Below are 17,985 nucleotides of genomic sequence, written 5' to 3'. Positions count from 1 at the left end.
ATGGCGTGCAGCCTTCTTCCTTAGACTACTGACATACACTTTTTACTTTTAGAGAGCCTATTTTCATAGTAAAAGCCAACATTTTGCTTAATAGCCTTTGCTTTCCTTGCCAGTCTTACGCCTTTTCCTTTATTTCTGTTCTTGCTCTACGCTTCCCCAGAAAAGCGCGGACGCTAATCATTTACTGTGAGCAGACCGTGTGAGGTTCAAACTAATGCCGCGTATCCTACCGAAGAGTACATCCGGCGCTACGCTGTTTTTTGCTCATCCGAACCCTCCAACCTCTGCCCGCAGTGCAGCAGCGAGTGCGGGAAAGGCATGCGCAAGCGCGAGGTGAGCTGTGGGCCAGGCCTGAAGGCGTCTGCTTGCAAAGCCTCCGAGAAACCCGTCACCGAGCAGGTGTGCGAGATGCCACCTTGCTCGAGCACCTGGTTCTTCTCAGCCTGGTCCGAGGTAAACTTCCTCCACAGAAATTCTGTTCTTTTTTTCTCTCTTTTAGTTATTTCTTTGTTCATACTGTTCGAGGAACTTGAACAGAGTTAGTCGTGGAGCGAACTGCACAAACGTCGGTCAACATACATACATACATACATACATACATACATACATACATACATACATACATACATACATACATACATACATACATACATACATACATACATACATACATACATACATACATACATACATACATACATACATACATACATACATACATACATACGCACACGCACGCACGCGCGCACACACACACACATATGGAAATATAAATTAGGATAACGTTTAATATGCGTTAACATTGTGGTCAAGCCAATCCCGTATATGGATTGCTTGTTAAGAATCTGGATCCACTTGAAACGGGCTATCAATATATTTCTTTTTTCTTCGGCTTGCAAGAAGAATAAGAGCTGAACTGAAGGGCACTTGTACAGAGTCACTTACAATCAAGTTTTTGCTTACCTGAAAAAAAAATGGCTTGAATTATCGCGGATTTGTCGTGCAGTTGGCTATAAACGAGTGCTTTAGTACATGTGCTGAACATGTTTAGCGAACTGTTCAGTAGCTTCATGCATGTAGCTGACTTGTGGTTCAGTAGAAGCAAGTGTAAAGCAAGTTTACTGTTTACTGCAGTATATCTGTTTACTCTTATGAAAGATAAGTTTTTTTTTTTCATACGTCTTTACTTCTGCATTTGATAGGCAAAGCCTTGCGGCAGAATAGGGGTGCTGTATTTATTTTGTTCCTGTTTCCGAGACTACCCGAGCTGCAGAGGAAAGCAGTAAGCTTGTGCACTTGAACATGTTCATCGAACCTTTCTTTTGCGCAGTGTTCCGTCAAGTGTGTTCCGGGCGTTCAGAGAAGACGAGTCTTCTGCGTCCCCGGACTGAATGAATGTGACATGCTGGATAAGCCTTCGTCCCAGCAACCATGCCTTGAGCTTTGCACAGGGACCTGGTTTGTGGGACCCTGGTCAAAGGTGTGCCAATGATGTTATGGCAGAACTCATTTTTCAATAGTGCATATTTGGAGACACTAACGTGATCGCGTGATTATAAGCGCTGGGCTTGCTTGATAGCAGTGACCAAACCTGGTGAAAGGTCCTTAAGTGTTTTAATAAGCGCTGGGCTTGCTTGATAGCAGTGACCAAACCTGGTGAAAGGTCCTTAAGTGTTTTACTAAATAAAACACTTAAGGACCTTTCACTAGGTTTGGTCACTGCTATCAAGCAAGCCCAGCGCTTATAATCACGCGATCACGATAGTGTCTCCAAATATTACAGCTAATTACTATGCGAAAACAACTGAAAATTCAAACGTAACTCCGCACGCCGTTATTCTCGTTATTCGGCGCCATGTAGCAACAACAACAACAGAAGGAAAATGTCACAAACGACGTGATCGAAAGGATGCCAGGCTGATAGGAAGAACTAACACTAGTACATTCTAGCTGAAACACAGACGTTCGCATGGGACCGCACTGATGTCATTGCCAATCGGGTTCTTGTTTTCAAACATAACCAGCTTGCATGCTAATGTCCATGTAGCTGCGGAACAGTGCCAAAGCCTCTGAGTAATGGGCGCAGTGGATGGAATGGTACGGGATTTGCCTTGAATTACTGATGCCTAGAAAGCCGAAGCACCTCATGCTGCATTGAGGTAATGGATGAGACAGAATGTAATGCGCCGCGCAAAACACGCACGTGGTCGATGCTTGACCGAGTAGTGCTTTGAGTGAACGCCTGAAATTGATGGAATGGGGACGAGATATGAAGACATATTCGAAGGTATGTCACTGATGAAGCATTCTGTAGTACGTGGAAGACCGACAGAGGTTTTGCAGGGACTCAAAAGAACTTTCAGAGGGCCTAGTTCGCGCATACTTGACGAGAGAAGGCGGCACAAAAGAAAAGGAGTGGAAGCAGAACAAGTGCTTGTTCCGTGTCCACCCCTTTTATTTTTTAATGTCGTGTTTTTGTTTGTTTGTTTGTTTGTTTGTTTGTTTGTTTCGCTCATTAATTACGTCTAGCTCTACTGTGGTCGTCTAAAGTGTGCGCTTGAGGTGTGGCATAAAAATGCATGTTGCTTGGCACAGCATACTGAGCTCGAGGCTGCGATTAGTCGGCCACCTTTTTCCGGGCCTTTTCTCATCATTAGAGGGCGTCATTTTCTGACTCAAGCAAGAGACAGAATTGACGCTCCAATCGCTGCCTACAGGCAAGCATTCCTTTATGGCGTAATTCTGCTGAACGCAGTGCTGGTTGTGAACAGATGCTCAACGTCTCTTTGGACCACGCCTATAGAGCCATGCTCAAGGTGTCTTTCTCATGATGGCTGTGTCTCTAGCGTCGCGCCTACAGTAACCTCCCCTGCCAGTCCTTACTGCACTGCCTCTCGGGCACGCGACGTCATCATCGCGCATGCCTGTTCGCAGTGCCTTCCCGGTTGCGGCAACGGGACGCGCGAGCGCCAGGTTCTGTGCGTCGGCCAGCAGGGAGGCCGATGGACGACGGTGGTGCCCGATGGCCACTGCGGCTACGCAGAGCGGCCGCTCGCCTCGGAACCCTGCGAAACGCCCTGTTCGCCAGAGTGGCACACGTCGGCATGGAGCACTGTGAGCGTACTCTGACAAATGATCATAAATTTCCTTGACGAAATCGTTAAGCTTTGAATGTTTAAGAAAGCTTTAAGTTCAAAAATATGTTGATTGCCATCAAAATACAGGGAAAGGGACCTCATTACGAAAAACTGCAAGCGATCGCTTGAAATTTTGTGTTAAAGACCCGTCTACAATCGCGAAAAATAGCAGCACAGCACAAGTGTGTCAGCGCTAATAACACTTAAAGAAAAAAAAAACGTAAAGCAAGGGAGATATATATATCCTTGTACATATCGCACAAATGAGGTCACAAACCGGCATCTTATGGGCAGGCGAAAATTAGTAATAGTCAGATAGCTTATGCAGGCAAAGAGGACACTTATTAAAGAAGACGTTACTGGTTAGTGATCTGTTGTGACAAGAAGAAAAAAAAAACTAAATTACAAAGTCGCATTGCCAAGGAAATATTAGCATATACGAAATCGCACTACTAACGCAAGCTATACTATACAAAACAAATGAAGTCTAGATTAAAGTGCTTAAACATGGAAATGTAAGACTCTTTCAGAAGTACTTTCTCCGTTGGCGCAGTGTTCGACTTCGTGCGGTGGCCGGGGAAGCCAGACGCGCCAGTCACTGTGCTTGGACGTTGGCGGCGAAGTGGCGGCCATCGAGGCCTGCTCGGAGTCTTCGCGACCTTCGGCCAGGCGTCCGTGCGGCCTGTCCGCGTGCCCCGCGGAGACGGCCGAAGAACGCGGCTGTCGGGACACCCGGAACCGCTGCGCGCTCGTGGTGCAGGCGCGCCTCTGCAGCTACCCGTACTTCCGCCAGGGTTGCTGCGCCTCGTGTCGCCGCGCCGCCTCCAGCCACCCGTCGCCGGACGAGGACGGGGCCTGAGTCAGCGCTCGACGAGGAACGTCATCAGGAAAGCGCGGCGGTCGCATGCGTGCCTCTTGAAGAGTCCAGAGGACGACACTTCCTGGAGAAAGGAGTTTGGGCGCTTCGCCAACAGGCACCCTAACGACGTGGCACTCCGGCGCGCGATTTTTTTTTTTTTTCATCCGGTTCAGGCCGTGACCAATCTGTACTTCTAGCCGTACGGTTCTGATCGCCAAAAGCGGCCCTGGTCGGAAGTCGTCGTCACTTGCTGTCCTCTAAGGAACCAACCTTGCGGGCAGGAAGGTCATTAGACTATAGGGGAAGCCTCTTGACGCCTAGGAATTATCCGACGACAAGAGCCATGGCCGCAGTCGCCGAAAATGGATGGATATTTAATTCGGGCCGTGACTGACCCCGAAAGTGCTCTGGACGTCGAAGCGCTGTCGCACCCTAAGCTTGTACCTGCACTGAACAAACGGTGTTGATTCGCCTGTGCACTTACTGGCAAGCGCCTAGAGACTATAAGACACGTGTATCAGTGGCTTTGCCGCCCGCGCTGTTCATTGCCTTGCCGTTTTATAGCGTAAGCTAACGCGCGTTTTATTTATGCATCCGGATGACGTAAACATATAGGAAACTGTCCTTACTTTGACCTTCGCCAGCAAGCGTTGCTTTCGCTCATGCAGGCGTGGTGTGCCGGCTATCGACTTCGATAAAATGTCGATTGCACTGTGTTGCGGAACGCGAACTGGAAGCGAGATATCTGCAAGACCGAGCAACTATCTTTGTACATAGTTACATACTAGCGAAGAACGAAGGCACCCTGTTAGTACAGCTGTCGTTTCTCGTAGTTAAAGGCGCATGTATGTGTCGTGTCTAACAGGCCAGTGTGCTACCTCTCTAGTACAGCGATGAGATTCGTATTCCACTTGCCCATGTTGCGCCTTGGCCTTACGCGAACATTGCTTGGGAAAGAAATATGGTTGTTCTTTTTCCCTGCAAACTCAACACGGCCCATCACTGTCCAGGTCGGACTAATTTTCCGAAGTTGCTACGTTAGCGTAGCGGTGTATGATATTGGAATGCATGGAAACAGACGACGTGCGCCGAGGCTTCGAATAGGCGCTTGTAAACGTCTGTTGGCGGCCTCTTATTAGGGAGTGAAATACCGTGGCACGCGGGTCGTTGCAATTGCTGGCGCCTAGTTCAACGCGCAGATACTTTTTTTACAGTATTGAAGAGGGTCGAATAACAGCTTAAGCACTCCTGAAGTTTTCCCCCTTTTCGACTTATGAAAAAAGTTATCCATTCTGACGTTACATCCCATTGGATACTCATAGGAAGGCGGAGCTTGTGTCGTACAGCACGTTAGCTTTAGAGTACGTCGTGATGTCAGATTTAGTATTCAGCTTCCAACTACGTGCAGCAGCTCGGCGTAGGAAGGTTTCGCGCTCGTTCCATATTCAAACCATGCGGCGAAACTGAAAACAGCCCCGGCGTTGTTGAGCACGCCGTGCATGTGACTCAGGAAAACTGACTCGCACTGTTTCGGAAGCGAGTCCGTACAGTCGCTCACATTCGCGCATCAACATTTACGGAGCACATTTGTTACGCGGCTTTCTTTGCGCACGACTGCTCAGCGTCCGTCTACAAGAAGAAAAAAAAATGCCCCGCATATATATCTGCGTTCTACAACTTTTATTTGCTTAATATATGTCTTACGAACTGTTCACGTGAATTCACACACCTGCAGTCCTAAGCTGCCAATGATTCTAACATAAAATATCTTGCTAGTTTCGGCGCGGAATGGAGGACGAATGTAATGCTTGGAACGGGAAGCCTTTGTGCTTGGACTTGAAGTACCAGTATCGTCACCATGGTCCTCTAAATCTCTTGACGAACTTGTCCAAAACGTTGATTTGTCATTTATGCCTCGCTGAATATGTGTTCCTCCCTGCGGAGGGGAAAATTTGGAGCAGGCCATGGGAGGAGGGGCAGGGGGGGGGGGGGGGGGCGTGTGATAGTAGTAAGGCGGCGTTTGTGTGCGCAGACTCAAGCAGAAAAGCATGACTTAAACACGTCGGCGGAAGTTGTAAGTCACCTAATTCAGCCTTTACTATTACATACACTGGTGCCTGATCTAAGGATAACTATGCGGTTTGCCCACTGCTGCAATTGTTTAAGGAATGTTCCGTTATGACTATGCCATAAGCCAACTAACAAAAACGCACCTAATTTATTATTTTTCATGAAAGTGGGCATAACCTTTGCAGCCGCTTTATCTACTAAAGGTATAACAGATATCGCAGTGCATCGATATCCGTGCAGCATGCAAGTTATAACGAGATTATTTCGCATTTTGTAGACAGAAAAGTTGCGCGAGTATAGTTTCACGTCACTTGCAGAGCTCGCAGCTGCGGATGTATGAATGTAATAATAATAATAATAATAATAATAATAATAATAATAATAATAATAATAATAATAATAATAATAATAATAATAATAATAATAATAATAATAATAATAATCTAGTACTCAGTAACAAGGGAAAAAAAGCGGACACTTGCATGAAAGCGAGATAATCATACCGCATATAGTTATCTACACTTGTACAGAAAGAACACAGGAAATGAACTCTCATACATGTAAATACAGGTATAAAATACGTGCTGCATCTTGCTGATGCCGACCGAGCCATAGGAACATGGTTCTCCGCCGCCATATAGCAACATGGCGGCGGAGAACGCTCTAAAGAAGAAGTGCGGCAAGTAGCAGGGCTTTAACAGCTCTTTCAAAAGAGCAGACGCTTCACATTTTTCTGGGGCCGTTGTAGATAGAGCGCAGAATAGCCTCAGTATAAGACAGCGTTTTCTCTAACCTAATGTGGCACAAACAACTGGGTATAGGTGTCACTGATTACGGAGCCCACATTGAATGGTAATACCGACCTAGCGCGTGCGATAAAGGGTCTGCTCATGCTTCACAGTTAGTGCGACCATTTATATTACCGCTGATATGTGCCACCGCAAACGAGCTACAACACCGCAGCCCCATCACTCGCCGTAGGAACGCAGTGTTCGAAGCTAACATGTACTGCCACATTATCAGCAGTCTACCGCCACTCATTAAACGGACACTGCCAACAAATTATCGCTGGAGCACTGCGCATAACCTTACCATCGTACCAATTTTTTTCCTCGTCTAATACAGGTTAGTGCTGTTGATGTGTTAGCTACGAATGTCCCTGCTGGCACCTAGCTATGTCTGCAGAACTGCCCCCAGCCAGCATAAAAGGATAAACACGCAAATTTCTTTCATGTGCCTTCTCGCACTCGTTCAGTGGTCCTACATAGTGCGGCGCTCTGTTCACGTGACCACCGGAATTGGCTGGCCGTGGAGGGTAAATGACGAGAAAGCAATAAAACTGAGCGAAATGAACCCTTACATTATACCTACCCATGTTCCTTGATTTCCTTATGGTTCGTAACTCTCATTTGCAAGCATTTTGATGGTACATACACATTTAATTCGGCCTAGTTCATCATCGCCCTATTATTCCCCCCCCCCCTACTTGTGTTCGCGAAACTATCCGTATATGCTCTGTTATTTCACTGTGCGAGATTTTGCAGCATTTTCTCACAGAAAGACGCGAGATTCCGAGAAACATTGGCGGCGCATCGCTGCCAAGCCACTGCCAAGCTTTTTGCTCTCTCTGCTCACTGCCAGAAAACGCAAAGTCAGACACAATAAATGGCGGAGTTCAGTCTGTGTGCCAAAGATTCAAGTGCACTGTGATGTAATGACCATTTGTTTCGGTGGCTTTTTTTTTTTGTTCACTTAACTATGTGAAATGGTATGCGTGCCCACGTGGTCACGAGAGTGGAGCGTTAGAGCGTTTAGAGCGTTCGTGGGACACTGCACGCGAATGGCGCTCTACGCAGAAGCGAGCGTGTCTCTGCGCGTGTGTTCGTAGTAAGCTTTCTCCTTAATTGAAGCTCCTGTCACTCGCTGTGCATGCCTTTTCTCTCTGATGCACGATTCATAATTCCCAGCTGCAAAAGTGCCATATTTTTCCCCCACGTAGAAGGCACACATGAGCATGACGCAAATGTTTATACAGAACTAGCATATCTAAATGTTCGCTGATGGACGAACAAGTCTCCTCGAATAAATGTGTTCATATGTAAAAAATGGAAGGCGCTCTTGTGACTGGAAATATTACATAACTTGTGAATTGTTGAGCCTGTGGTAGTCTTAGTCTAAATTCGACCGAGCTGCTAAGGAAGCGCTAAACATACTTCGCAGTGTTTCTTTTTCTTTCTTTTTTTTTCAGAAGCTTCTTTTACCGTATATAATCAGGTGCCGAATCCACAAAACGTTTCCTTGGTAAAAATTTTTTTGCCACGGGCTGGCCACCCTCGCTAATATGCCCAGCACCAGGATCGACTGGAATTTTGTCTTCCGAAAAATCCTAGTGTAAGGGGCATGTGTGCCGGGATAGAGTGCCGGTGAGTGACGTCATACTCGTCCGCAGAACGAACCAGCAATATTGCCCGTCGTCTGAATCTCGCTTTAGCATGGCAAAGGTCGCGTTGTTGAGACGCCGCGTTAGCGAAAACGAAGCCCGCGAGCGGTGTCGCGGTATTTCGGCAGCAAGCAGTCTTTGTGCCATGATTCCACTGCCAGCCTACATCAAAGGTCATTGGTTGGTGGAGTGCAGACTTCATTTTTGGACGAATATGCGAGATTTTTCTTCGACGTACGTAAAATTTGTACACGTTGCTTTGTTTCTGAAGACACCAGCCCGTGAGTAGGCAGGCGAGTGGTTGTGTTCGATGTCTTTCAGGTCCTTCGCAAGTGTTGAACCACTGCGTCAGCACAATCCATGCATATTCTGAGACCCTTTCACACTTACGTGGACGAACTACAAACGACATTGCTCTATGGAGCAGACAGGTTTCTATCCTGCAGAAGCGGAATTTCGCCACCTCTCGCTAAAGAGCTGAATGTGTTTTATTCAAGTTGTATGATCAGTTGTATGGAAATGTATGATCATGGTGTGTACAGGTGAGACGAGGAGATGGTGTTGATATCAAGAGGCTCTTAACCACATGTAAATGATGCGAGAAATGACGATGATTTGCCTACGCGTGCGAGTCTTTAGAGGCCGTTTATTTGGCTCGACACTGTATCTTCTACAGGCCTGAGTAGCTCTAACAGGCACAAAAGTGTTTTTTTAACAGCTTCCATATATATAGGCGATGTATAAGCGCAAAAACAAAATCTATTAGGCGCATGTTCCTTTCGTGGACTAGCGGGGGGCCGCGTTGCCCTGTGGCGTACTGCTTGTTGAACGCTGCTTTTTGACAATTGTGTCTGTCCTTGTCGCGCTGTATATTTATTAGACGCTGCATTAAGCTAATGCAATGGTCAGTGCGACGGCATGTGTTTGCAGCACTCCGATTTTGCATTTAGACTTTGCAGAGTCTCAAAGAAATAATGCAGAGTACTGCGTGATTACATGTTTGGAGATGTACACTGGTACCTCTGGTTACTCAAAGTAAGAAGCACGCGTTATAAACGCGCCTTGCGAGCTCTGTCGCAAGTGCTTCACCTCGCCAACTTCGCTCTACGTAGGATTCCAGGATGATGAACGCCTGTGAAATGCCTTTTTTTTTTGCTTTGTAGAATAAAGTTCGCGTCCCAGATGTACTTATTCATACTTCTAGCAGCGCGTCTAAATGTTGGGTCCTAAACTCCCAAGTTTTCGCATATTTGCTCAAAATACCAGGTTCTGTGCTCACCTGCCGTGGTGGCTAAGTAGTTTTGGCGTTGCCATGCTAAGCCCGAGGCGGTGTGATCACATTCCGGTCGCGGCGGCCCCATTTCGACGGGCGCAAAACGCAAGAAACGCAAGTGCATTGGATGCGCGTTAAAGCACTCCAGGAGGTCCATATGAATCCGGAGCGTCCCCCCCCCTCTCCCCGCCCCTCCTCACGGCGTGCCTCATTATCATATCGTGGTTTTCGCATGTAATACCTCAGAACTTATTTTAATTTAGGTTCCGTGCTGCGGTTCTAAGTCGGCCTTCATATAATTTTGTAGTGTTGACGGTTCATTACGGACAGCGTGCTACAGCAAATCAATGCATACTGACTGCTCGCGAAGCAATGTTCAAAATATACTGCTTACAAGAAGTAGGGTGGAGGCAGTCTAGCAAAACATGTTTCCAACAGCAGCCCGAAAGCATATAAATGATTAACCTCGTCACTTACTCAACCTTCCTTCGGTGAGTATTCTTCAGAGTACGGTGCTTCGTTTACTCGGACCGACATGCTTGGATGAGAGATGGTGACTCGTCATTTACCAAACTCGACAAATACTCTGCCTGGTAAATTATCTCGCGTGTACGCGCGCACGTGCATTGTTGAGTACTTGCAGGCGTGTACGTGCGGGCTTGTGAGTGTAGCTCGCTGAAAAAATGCGATGAATTGCGGTAATAGTAGTGGACAAGGAAACCTACAATGCGGTTCAACCGCATCGCAATCACGACGAAACCATTTCTGCTATGCAGCACTACCGAATTCAAGGTGTCGAACCGAACCCGAACCGAACCTGAATCGGTATTCTTGGAACGCGCCGGAACCCGAGCCGAACCTGAACCGAAGACGGTTCAGGTTCGGCTCGGGTTCCGTGGCGAACCGATAACGGCAAACGGTTCGCCACGAAACGGCCCAAGCATATCGGGTGCAATGATCGCTCAATATATAAGCGATTCTTCGATATGATTATTTCTTCCCACGAGCAGGTCGTTACGACTGACGAGTTGCGTTATGTGCGAGAATGGGGATAGACGGTAGGACAAAACGGCCACCTAGGCAGAGACGCTGGCACTTCTGAGCTCGGCCGTGCCAGACGTGTTCCGCGGCCTGAACTTTGTTTCAGGGGCACCGCAGAATCACCGTTTCTGTTGAAGCACCAGCCATTAGGCCAGCTCGTGACTATTACGGCATAAACCGCAAAACTCAGAGTGCGCCGAGAGAAAGTACGACGGTGTCCCTGAGAAGGGAAAGAAGGAAAACCAGCCCGGCTTCTTGTACCAGTAACACTGTTGTCGCTATAGTGAATCACCTTCTGAGTGCGCGGTAACAACGGCTGTGAACGGCACGGAAAATTCGCTTTTGTCGCGCCAAGGATAAACGGACGTTTGGCGCCTTCATGCAAGTACAACGCGGTTCGATTTCCGCAAGTCATTCCTGGGGAACAGTATGCGTAATTTAAACGTTTTTTTTTTTTTTGTCCACACCTAGTCAGCGCAAGATTCTACGCCACATGCCGTTGCGTGAGAAAGATCGTCGCGGTGTTTAGCAAAACCTGTCCTTGTTCATGATTCAAAGGCGTCAATGTCCTCACGCGTTTGTTTATAGACAGCACAAAAGTGAGCAAAATGTCACTGGCTGGTTTCTTTCTTTGCTACGGAGTAGATTTGAAGTTGTCATTTATGTAATACATTGTGAATCCGCGCTGTGCCATATGCCACAAAGCGCTCGCCACTGTACGGTAGTTAGTTGAAAGAAAAAGTTTAACTGACTATGCTGCTGTCAAGGCCGTGAAAGTTAAGCCCACTCCACGCAGACGCAATGTGCAATAGTTACGGGTCCTTGAATAAGCATGTCTCGTCTTAGGCAGCCTTGAATTCTCCGTTTTGGTTTAGATAAATCACTTTAATATATCGCCGAATTCAGCATGTTTGCATTTCTTTAAAACAATGCGTGGCGGTATAGTACTGCCCTTTATTCGTTCAATGAACACTATACGTCCTACTACAAGCATTTGGGACATCTTGATCTTTTTCCTTTTTTTTGATACTTCCATTGTCGTGCACTAGGTGTGACCGACCTTATTGCGGTGTACATGTATGAAATAATGTAAACAAGCCTTTTGTTGTCGAACGGACTCCGCGAAGCCTTTAATTTCACTATTTTTTATTAGAAATATTCTGTATTCTTTCCGATATTGGTGGTGGTGGTGATGGAGGTGATTATTATTATTATTATTATTATTATTATTATTATTATTATTATTATTATTATTATTATTATTATTATTATTATTATTATTATTATTATTATTATTATTATTATTATTATTATTATTATTATTATTATTATTATTATTATTATGCCACAGGTGGGATTAGCCCGGCAGACCTGACCGGCAATTGCTCCACCTGAGCGTCTCTTTCTGCACCAAATACGTCACTATATATATGTTCGTCAATTATGTCTCGCATAAATGTGAGTAGGATGAGTTACACTTCCATGTGTAATATCCGCGCTTTTTGCGGGAATACTAACTGTTTTACACGTTCGTGAGGAAATCCTTTTCTTTCCATGGTGTCCACAGGCCTCCTCCTTTCAGTGCAGGAGTACTTGCAGCACTAGATAAAATTTTCTATGGCACCATTTCATCGCACCCGGTGCAAGATGTAGAAGCAACACCGCTGACTTTGAACATCCATGTAGGAGTGTAGGCCGCTGCCGTTCTTACTCGACTCGGTATATAAGCGGGGCTCCTATGCGGCTAAGTCCCTTTACAACACAAGGCTGGAACGGTGGCTTCCAAAATGAACGAAATCTGCAACGAATTGCCTCTCTAGGAAGTCGATGATTCACTGGATATCTCACTGTTGGCTGCCTTGAAAGCGCTTCGTTCACGCAGGCATATGCTCTTTCGTTGTCAGTGATGCTAACACGCGTATTTATCACCTGAAACTTTATCTTGATCCCATTTGTGGCGATTTCTTTAAGTTATGCCAGTGAATGATGAAAGAATTTATTTGGAGTCACGCCACAAGATGGTAGCCGTATCCCTGACTTCGAATCCAAAAGTGTGACGGCTTTCTCTGCAGGTCTATTCGATATTCAATGGTCATTTTGTCGAATACTCGTATTCAATGAGATTTTTAAAAAATTGTGTTCGAAGAACCTTATAAAATTCCATTGTTTTGCCCGTACTCAGTACAGATAAAAGGAAGTGCGGAAAAAAATGAAGCGCTAGGAATGAATGTGTCCAGGGACCGCACACTCTTGCGGCGACACTGCCTAAAATGACCGTCTTTATGTGTATAGCTGCAGGACCTGTACAACTATAAACTTAATTAATATTCATGTTAAAAAAATATATTTGTCTCCTCTGTGCCAGGAAGCCCATTTCATTCACCTTCTGTCAAAAATTGCGCATGCGCCATGCATAAAGGTCGATAGCACTGTGCAGTATATGTCGCCATAAGGCACAATAAAGTTTTCTGTGCTGATCCAGAACTGAACCGGAACGAAATCAGAGCTCGCTGAGCCCAAACTCGAACCCGAACGGGTATTTCTTTCGGTTCGATACCCTGATGTTTCCTGGTATCTCGCGTCGGCCGACCCTCTACAACACACGGCACTGAAGCCCACAAACCACTACCCGCCGTGACTTGCCGGAGAGCGAAGGAATGAATATGCCTCATTCAAGCATGAGCGAAACGACAGCCAATCAGATTACACACCCAGCACGTGCGCTAGCGAAGATTAATTAACGCTCTGAGCGTGCCTTATGCATTGCATATTTCTCTAGCCTCTTTGACCCTGTTGACTTCATTATTCCGCTTTCTGCATCGTTTGCCTCGACATTTCGTGAATACGAGCTCTCTGTCCTCTAGCGCAACGACCGCCGACGATATCTTTAAGGATCAGTTAGCCGCGTTTTCAAGTTTAGTTGCTCTCGCGCGGCACTCTTATCGTTGGCTACACGAAATTAAAGAAAGAAGTAAAAAAAAAGGAAAATGATTTGTTACATTTGGCTTTCCCACAACAGTGGTGTTTGCGCGGAGAAGCCCGCCCCTCAAGTCGCGCGATACGCAAAGTACTTGCGTGTGTGTAAATAGCGGCGCTAACGATGGTGATAACGCTAAGCGTCTTTGCAAATAATCATGAAAAACGACGACAAGCACCGCTGCAGTTATCTCTGGGTCCCCTAGATATGGGTCTTCTATAGAATTGTTTCTCAGTCGACTACGCTATCAACCAGGACATCCGGCACCTTGATCTAATGTCCAAATACATTAAATTGAACAACAACTGACAAAGGACTCGCTCCAGCATATTTCAAGCGAGCTTTATTCCCAATTTGACAGTAAAAATATAAAAGAACCTATAAAATAGTTTTGTAGAAAAAGTGTCCGACGACTACGCTACTCCCTAACGGGAAATTTGAGCGCAGCTGGATACGCGTTTTCATTTCTCCATATATTGAGGCAAAGAATTTTAGAATGCAATCGCCGCACCGACTGGTAGTGGGCCAGTGCCATCAGACTCCCGATACAGCGTTCTGCTGCTCGATACGCGCTGCATAAAAGTGTTTTTCCGAGTGTGAAAGAAGCCCGCGAATACACACAAAGTGTCAAGAACGGCCAGTCGCGCGGCAATTTTTGCATGTATTCGCGGGCTTCTGTCATGCCCGGAAAAGCACTCTTATGTAGCACGTATTGATCAGCAGCTGTATCGGGAGTTTTTCATGTCGCTCTACAATTTTCTCATTGACATTTTTCAGCAAATTATAATACTTGAGAAGTTAATTAATTAAGACTAATTACCTCATTAGACGAAATGAAAAAAAATAATTTGAGTATCTCCGAGCGACGGCAAACAGAATTATCTTGGTTCTGTGCAGCTACGTGGCATTCGCGCATTTTTAAACTCTGGCTACAGTTAGCTGGGACACCCTGTATACAGGGACATCTCTCGGGGCAGGAGAGAAGAGGACTCGCAAGAGGCTAGACTTAAGATCGCCAGATGGTGGCACTAGTTCATCCAGCACCAATGAAAGCCAATCGTTGTTACTTGTTTCTTATTTAAAATGCACGTGTAGCAGGCACGTACCCGGGATTTCTTTTCGGGGTGAGGGGGCAACTTATTGAAATTTTTCTATGCAAATGAGGGGGGGGGTTGTGCGTTTACTAGTACAAATGTGAATAATGTCAACCATTCGCCATAAAGACGCATAAACCCTCAAAGGGAAATGAAATAAGAAATACGCCTGTGAGATACACCTCTCCTTTACTTGGCAAACAAGGAACCACATCAAATGGACTCGCGCAGGAAAGAAGCGCAGGAAGAACACTGCCAAGAACAAACGCAAGTGAAAGTGTCAAATAAAGATTTCTAGCAGCGTTTCTTGAATTATTTCTGCAAGAATTATAGGGAAATATATGTTTACGGAACAATGACAGTTCTTTTGGATCCCTCGTTTACTGCGCTGTCAAATTAAGTGCCAAAACCGATTCGTATTGTTATTTGAAAAGTTGCGTGACGATGCGTGGTCGCTAGACCAGTACAACCGCGTAGAGCGCAGGACGCTGCGGTTCTAGACGTACAGCGCCCGCCGCGGAAGGTTATAAAAACACCCACATAAGCACAGCATAGAAGTGGCTACGTCAGGCCACAGTGAACCACTTACGTCCCATAGATGTCTATAGAACATCATGTCTTAGACATTGCACTTATCCTATAGATATCTAAATTTCTCCAAACAACATTACAGATACAAACTACGGATAATCTAAGTCCAATCCAGATCACGTTGCTGTAACGTTGAAAGGATGTCGCAGCTGTGCATAAGTTAGCTCTAATAGATGTTCGTTTTAGGGATACAGGACGTTCATAGAACATCTAATGGATCTTTCCCATTCGGGCTATAATGAACTGCATACCTACAAGTGCCACAGCAGATGTACCATCGAATACAAATGAAATTCGAACAGCAGAGCGCGTGGCCGAAGCACAACTGAACACACAGTGTGCGGCGTTCACCAGCCATCATTGTACACGCGCATGCGCATGTGGTTTTGACGCGGAAGGCGGGGCTGCTTGTCCTAGTGAAGTTACGTCATTCGTATTTCGTTTGAAGGTTGTATTCTCCCCCCGCCATTGCGGTGCAGTTCCTATCGGCGATTACTGTTAAGCTGGCTAGCACTGTTGTTGCTCCTCCAGTGAAATACATTTTTGGTGCTATTCAAATCACGATTAGACACTGGCAGCTTGATGGCGGTAACAAAAAGGAAACTGTGTGCATGCCAGCTATATCATGCTACAGATGCAGCGATGGCGCTAGCCACCATGACAGTGTACCGCCAGGTGGGAATGGCACTGCCGCGGAGAGATGAGAAAACAACTTTCGTACAAAATACGAATGACGTTTATCGTAGTAGGGCGAGCAGCGCTGCACTCTGCGCAAGAACAACATGCCCACGCACGTGTACAATGACTGGCCGACGACATGCACCATACCTTTATAGTTATGCTTCGGCAACACGCTCCGTCATTCGCATTTCATTTGTCCTCATTGGTACATCTGCATACTAATGCCACAGTTACCACCGTTGTTACCACAAAGTAGCTGGTGACCTTGTTTAAGATGTTTTGCTAACGTGTAAATATCAAAATATTGACTGCTAAACTCATGAGGTATCTTTCTTATTAGGGCGAAATCCTTAAATGGCTCATGGGTAGAAGAAGCCGATGTCCGGCGTTATGGCACCAAAATTGGGGCTCGAACTCTCTACTTTTGTTGTTAAATAGGGCAAAGCGAATTAAGGCACAATTCATTAAGATAGAGTTAATTAGGGCACCCAAACCCACAACCTTTGGTGGGAGTCGAACCCACTTGGAGATATGGGCGAACCAGCCATATCTCAAAGTAGGGTTCCAATTGACATCGTGAAGGTCGAGTGCGGAACGCTCGACCTTTGGTGGGAGTCAAACTCATGACCTTTGGTGGTAATTAAGGCAAAGTTAAGGCACTCGAACCCACGGCCCAAGATGGAGATATGGGTGAACCGGCCATATCTTTAAGTTGGATTCCAATTGACAGGATGAAGGTCGAGAGTCGGACCCAGTACATTTGGAGTTAATTAAGACAATGTTAATTAATACAATGTTAATCAAGTCATTCGAACCCATTATATTTGGTTTTAATCACGACAAAATTAATTAATACACAGTTAATTAAGACACTAGAACCCACGATCTTTTGTGGTAGTCGAACGCCCGGCATGTGGTGTTAATTAGACCGGAGTCAATTAAGGCACTGCTAATTAAGATATAGTTAATTACGGCACTTGAACGCTCGACCTTTGGTGGAAGTGGAGCCCACGACCATTGGGGTTATTTAAGGCACACTTCATTAAGGTCAAGTTAACCAAGGCACTCAAACTCACGTTCTTTGGTGGGGCAAAACAAGTAAAAGAAAATTCATTCGAATGAGAATGACTAGTAATCTAATTAATCTTTTGTAAGCGCCAAGGCTTTCCCCTTCATCTTCTTTAGCGTATGCTTAGTGACTCAACTGTTATATATAGTCATCATCATCATCATCATCAACATCAGCCTGGTTACGCCCACTGCAGGGCAAAGGCCTCTTCCATACTTCTCCAACTACCCTGGTCATGTACTAATTGTGGCCATGTCGTCCCTGCAAACTTCTTAATCTCATCCGCCCACCTAATCTTCTGCCGCCCCCTGCTACACTTTCCGTTCCTTGGAATCCAGTCCATAACCCTTAATAACCATCGGTTATCTTCCCTCTTCTTTACATGTCCTGCCCATGCCCCATTTCTTTTTCTTGATTTCAACTAAGATGTCATTAACTCGAGTTTGTTCCCTCACCCAATCTGCTCTTTCCTTATCCCCTCACGTTACACCTATCATTCTTCTTTCCATAGCTCGTTGCGTCGTCCTCAACTTAAGTAGAACCCTTTTCGTAAGCCTCCTGGTTTCTGCCCCGTACGTGAGTACTGGGCAGAAATTAAATTATATAGCCTTAGTGCTCATCAAAATGTGAAAACTAGGCTCACAAAATCGTAGATCTGTATTTTGATCCTTGTGAATTATTACAAATCCTGCAATGGCTACATGAAAAAAGTGAGTTCAGTAAGCACTAGGTAAAGCACACAAGTGACTCACA

At 45.7% G+C, this 17,985-nt stretch overlaps 2 protein-coding genes across 4 annotated transcripts in view; one reads left to right on the top strand and one right to left on the bottom strand.

Moving 5' to 3' along the window:
- The window catches only part of LOC142572121 (ADAMTS-like protein 4), a 71,150-nt gene extending 61,461 nt beyond the window's left edge, over nt 1-9,689 (top strand). For both annotated transcript variants that reach the window (XM_075681011.1, XM_075681010.1), the window contains exons 12-15: nt 295-453; nt 1,331-1,480; nt 2,935-3,114; nt 3,691-9,689. In XM_075681011.1, the coding sequence (XP_075537126.1) occupies nt 295-453; nt 1,331-1,480; nt 2,935-3,114; nt 3,691-3,996 (795 nt within the window). In that variant the 3' untranslated portion in view covers nt 3,997-9,689. The remainder of the gene's footprint in view (nt 1-294; nt 454-1,330; nt 1,481-2,934; nt 3,115-3,690) is intronic.
- Nucleotides 1-17,985, bottom strand: part of LOC142570884 (acetylcholinesterase-1-like) — a 162,002-nt gene that overhangs the window by 105,436 nt on the left and 38,581 nt on the right. The window lies entirely within an intron of this gene.

The sequence above is a fragment of the Dermacentor variabilis genome, chromosome 2 (assembly GCF_050947875.1).
Source record: "Dermacentor variabilis isolate Ectoservices chromosome 2, ASM5094787v1, whole genome shotgun sequence".
Lineage (NCBI taxonomy): Eukaryota > Metazoa > Arthropoda > Arachnida > Ixodida > Ixodidae > Dermacentor > Dermacentor variabilis.
Note: the sequence above shows the minus strand (reverse complement) of the source record. Positions and strands in the feature narration are given on the sequence as shown.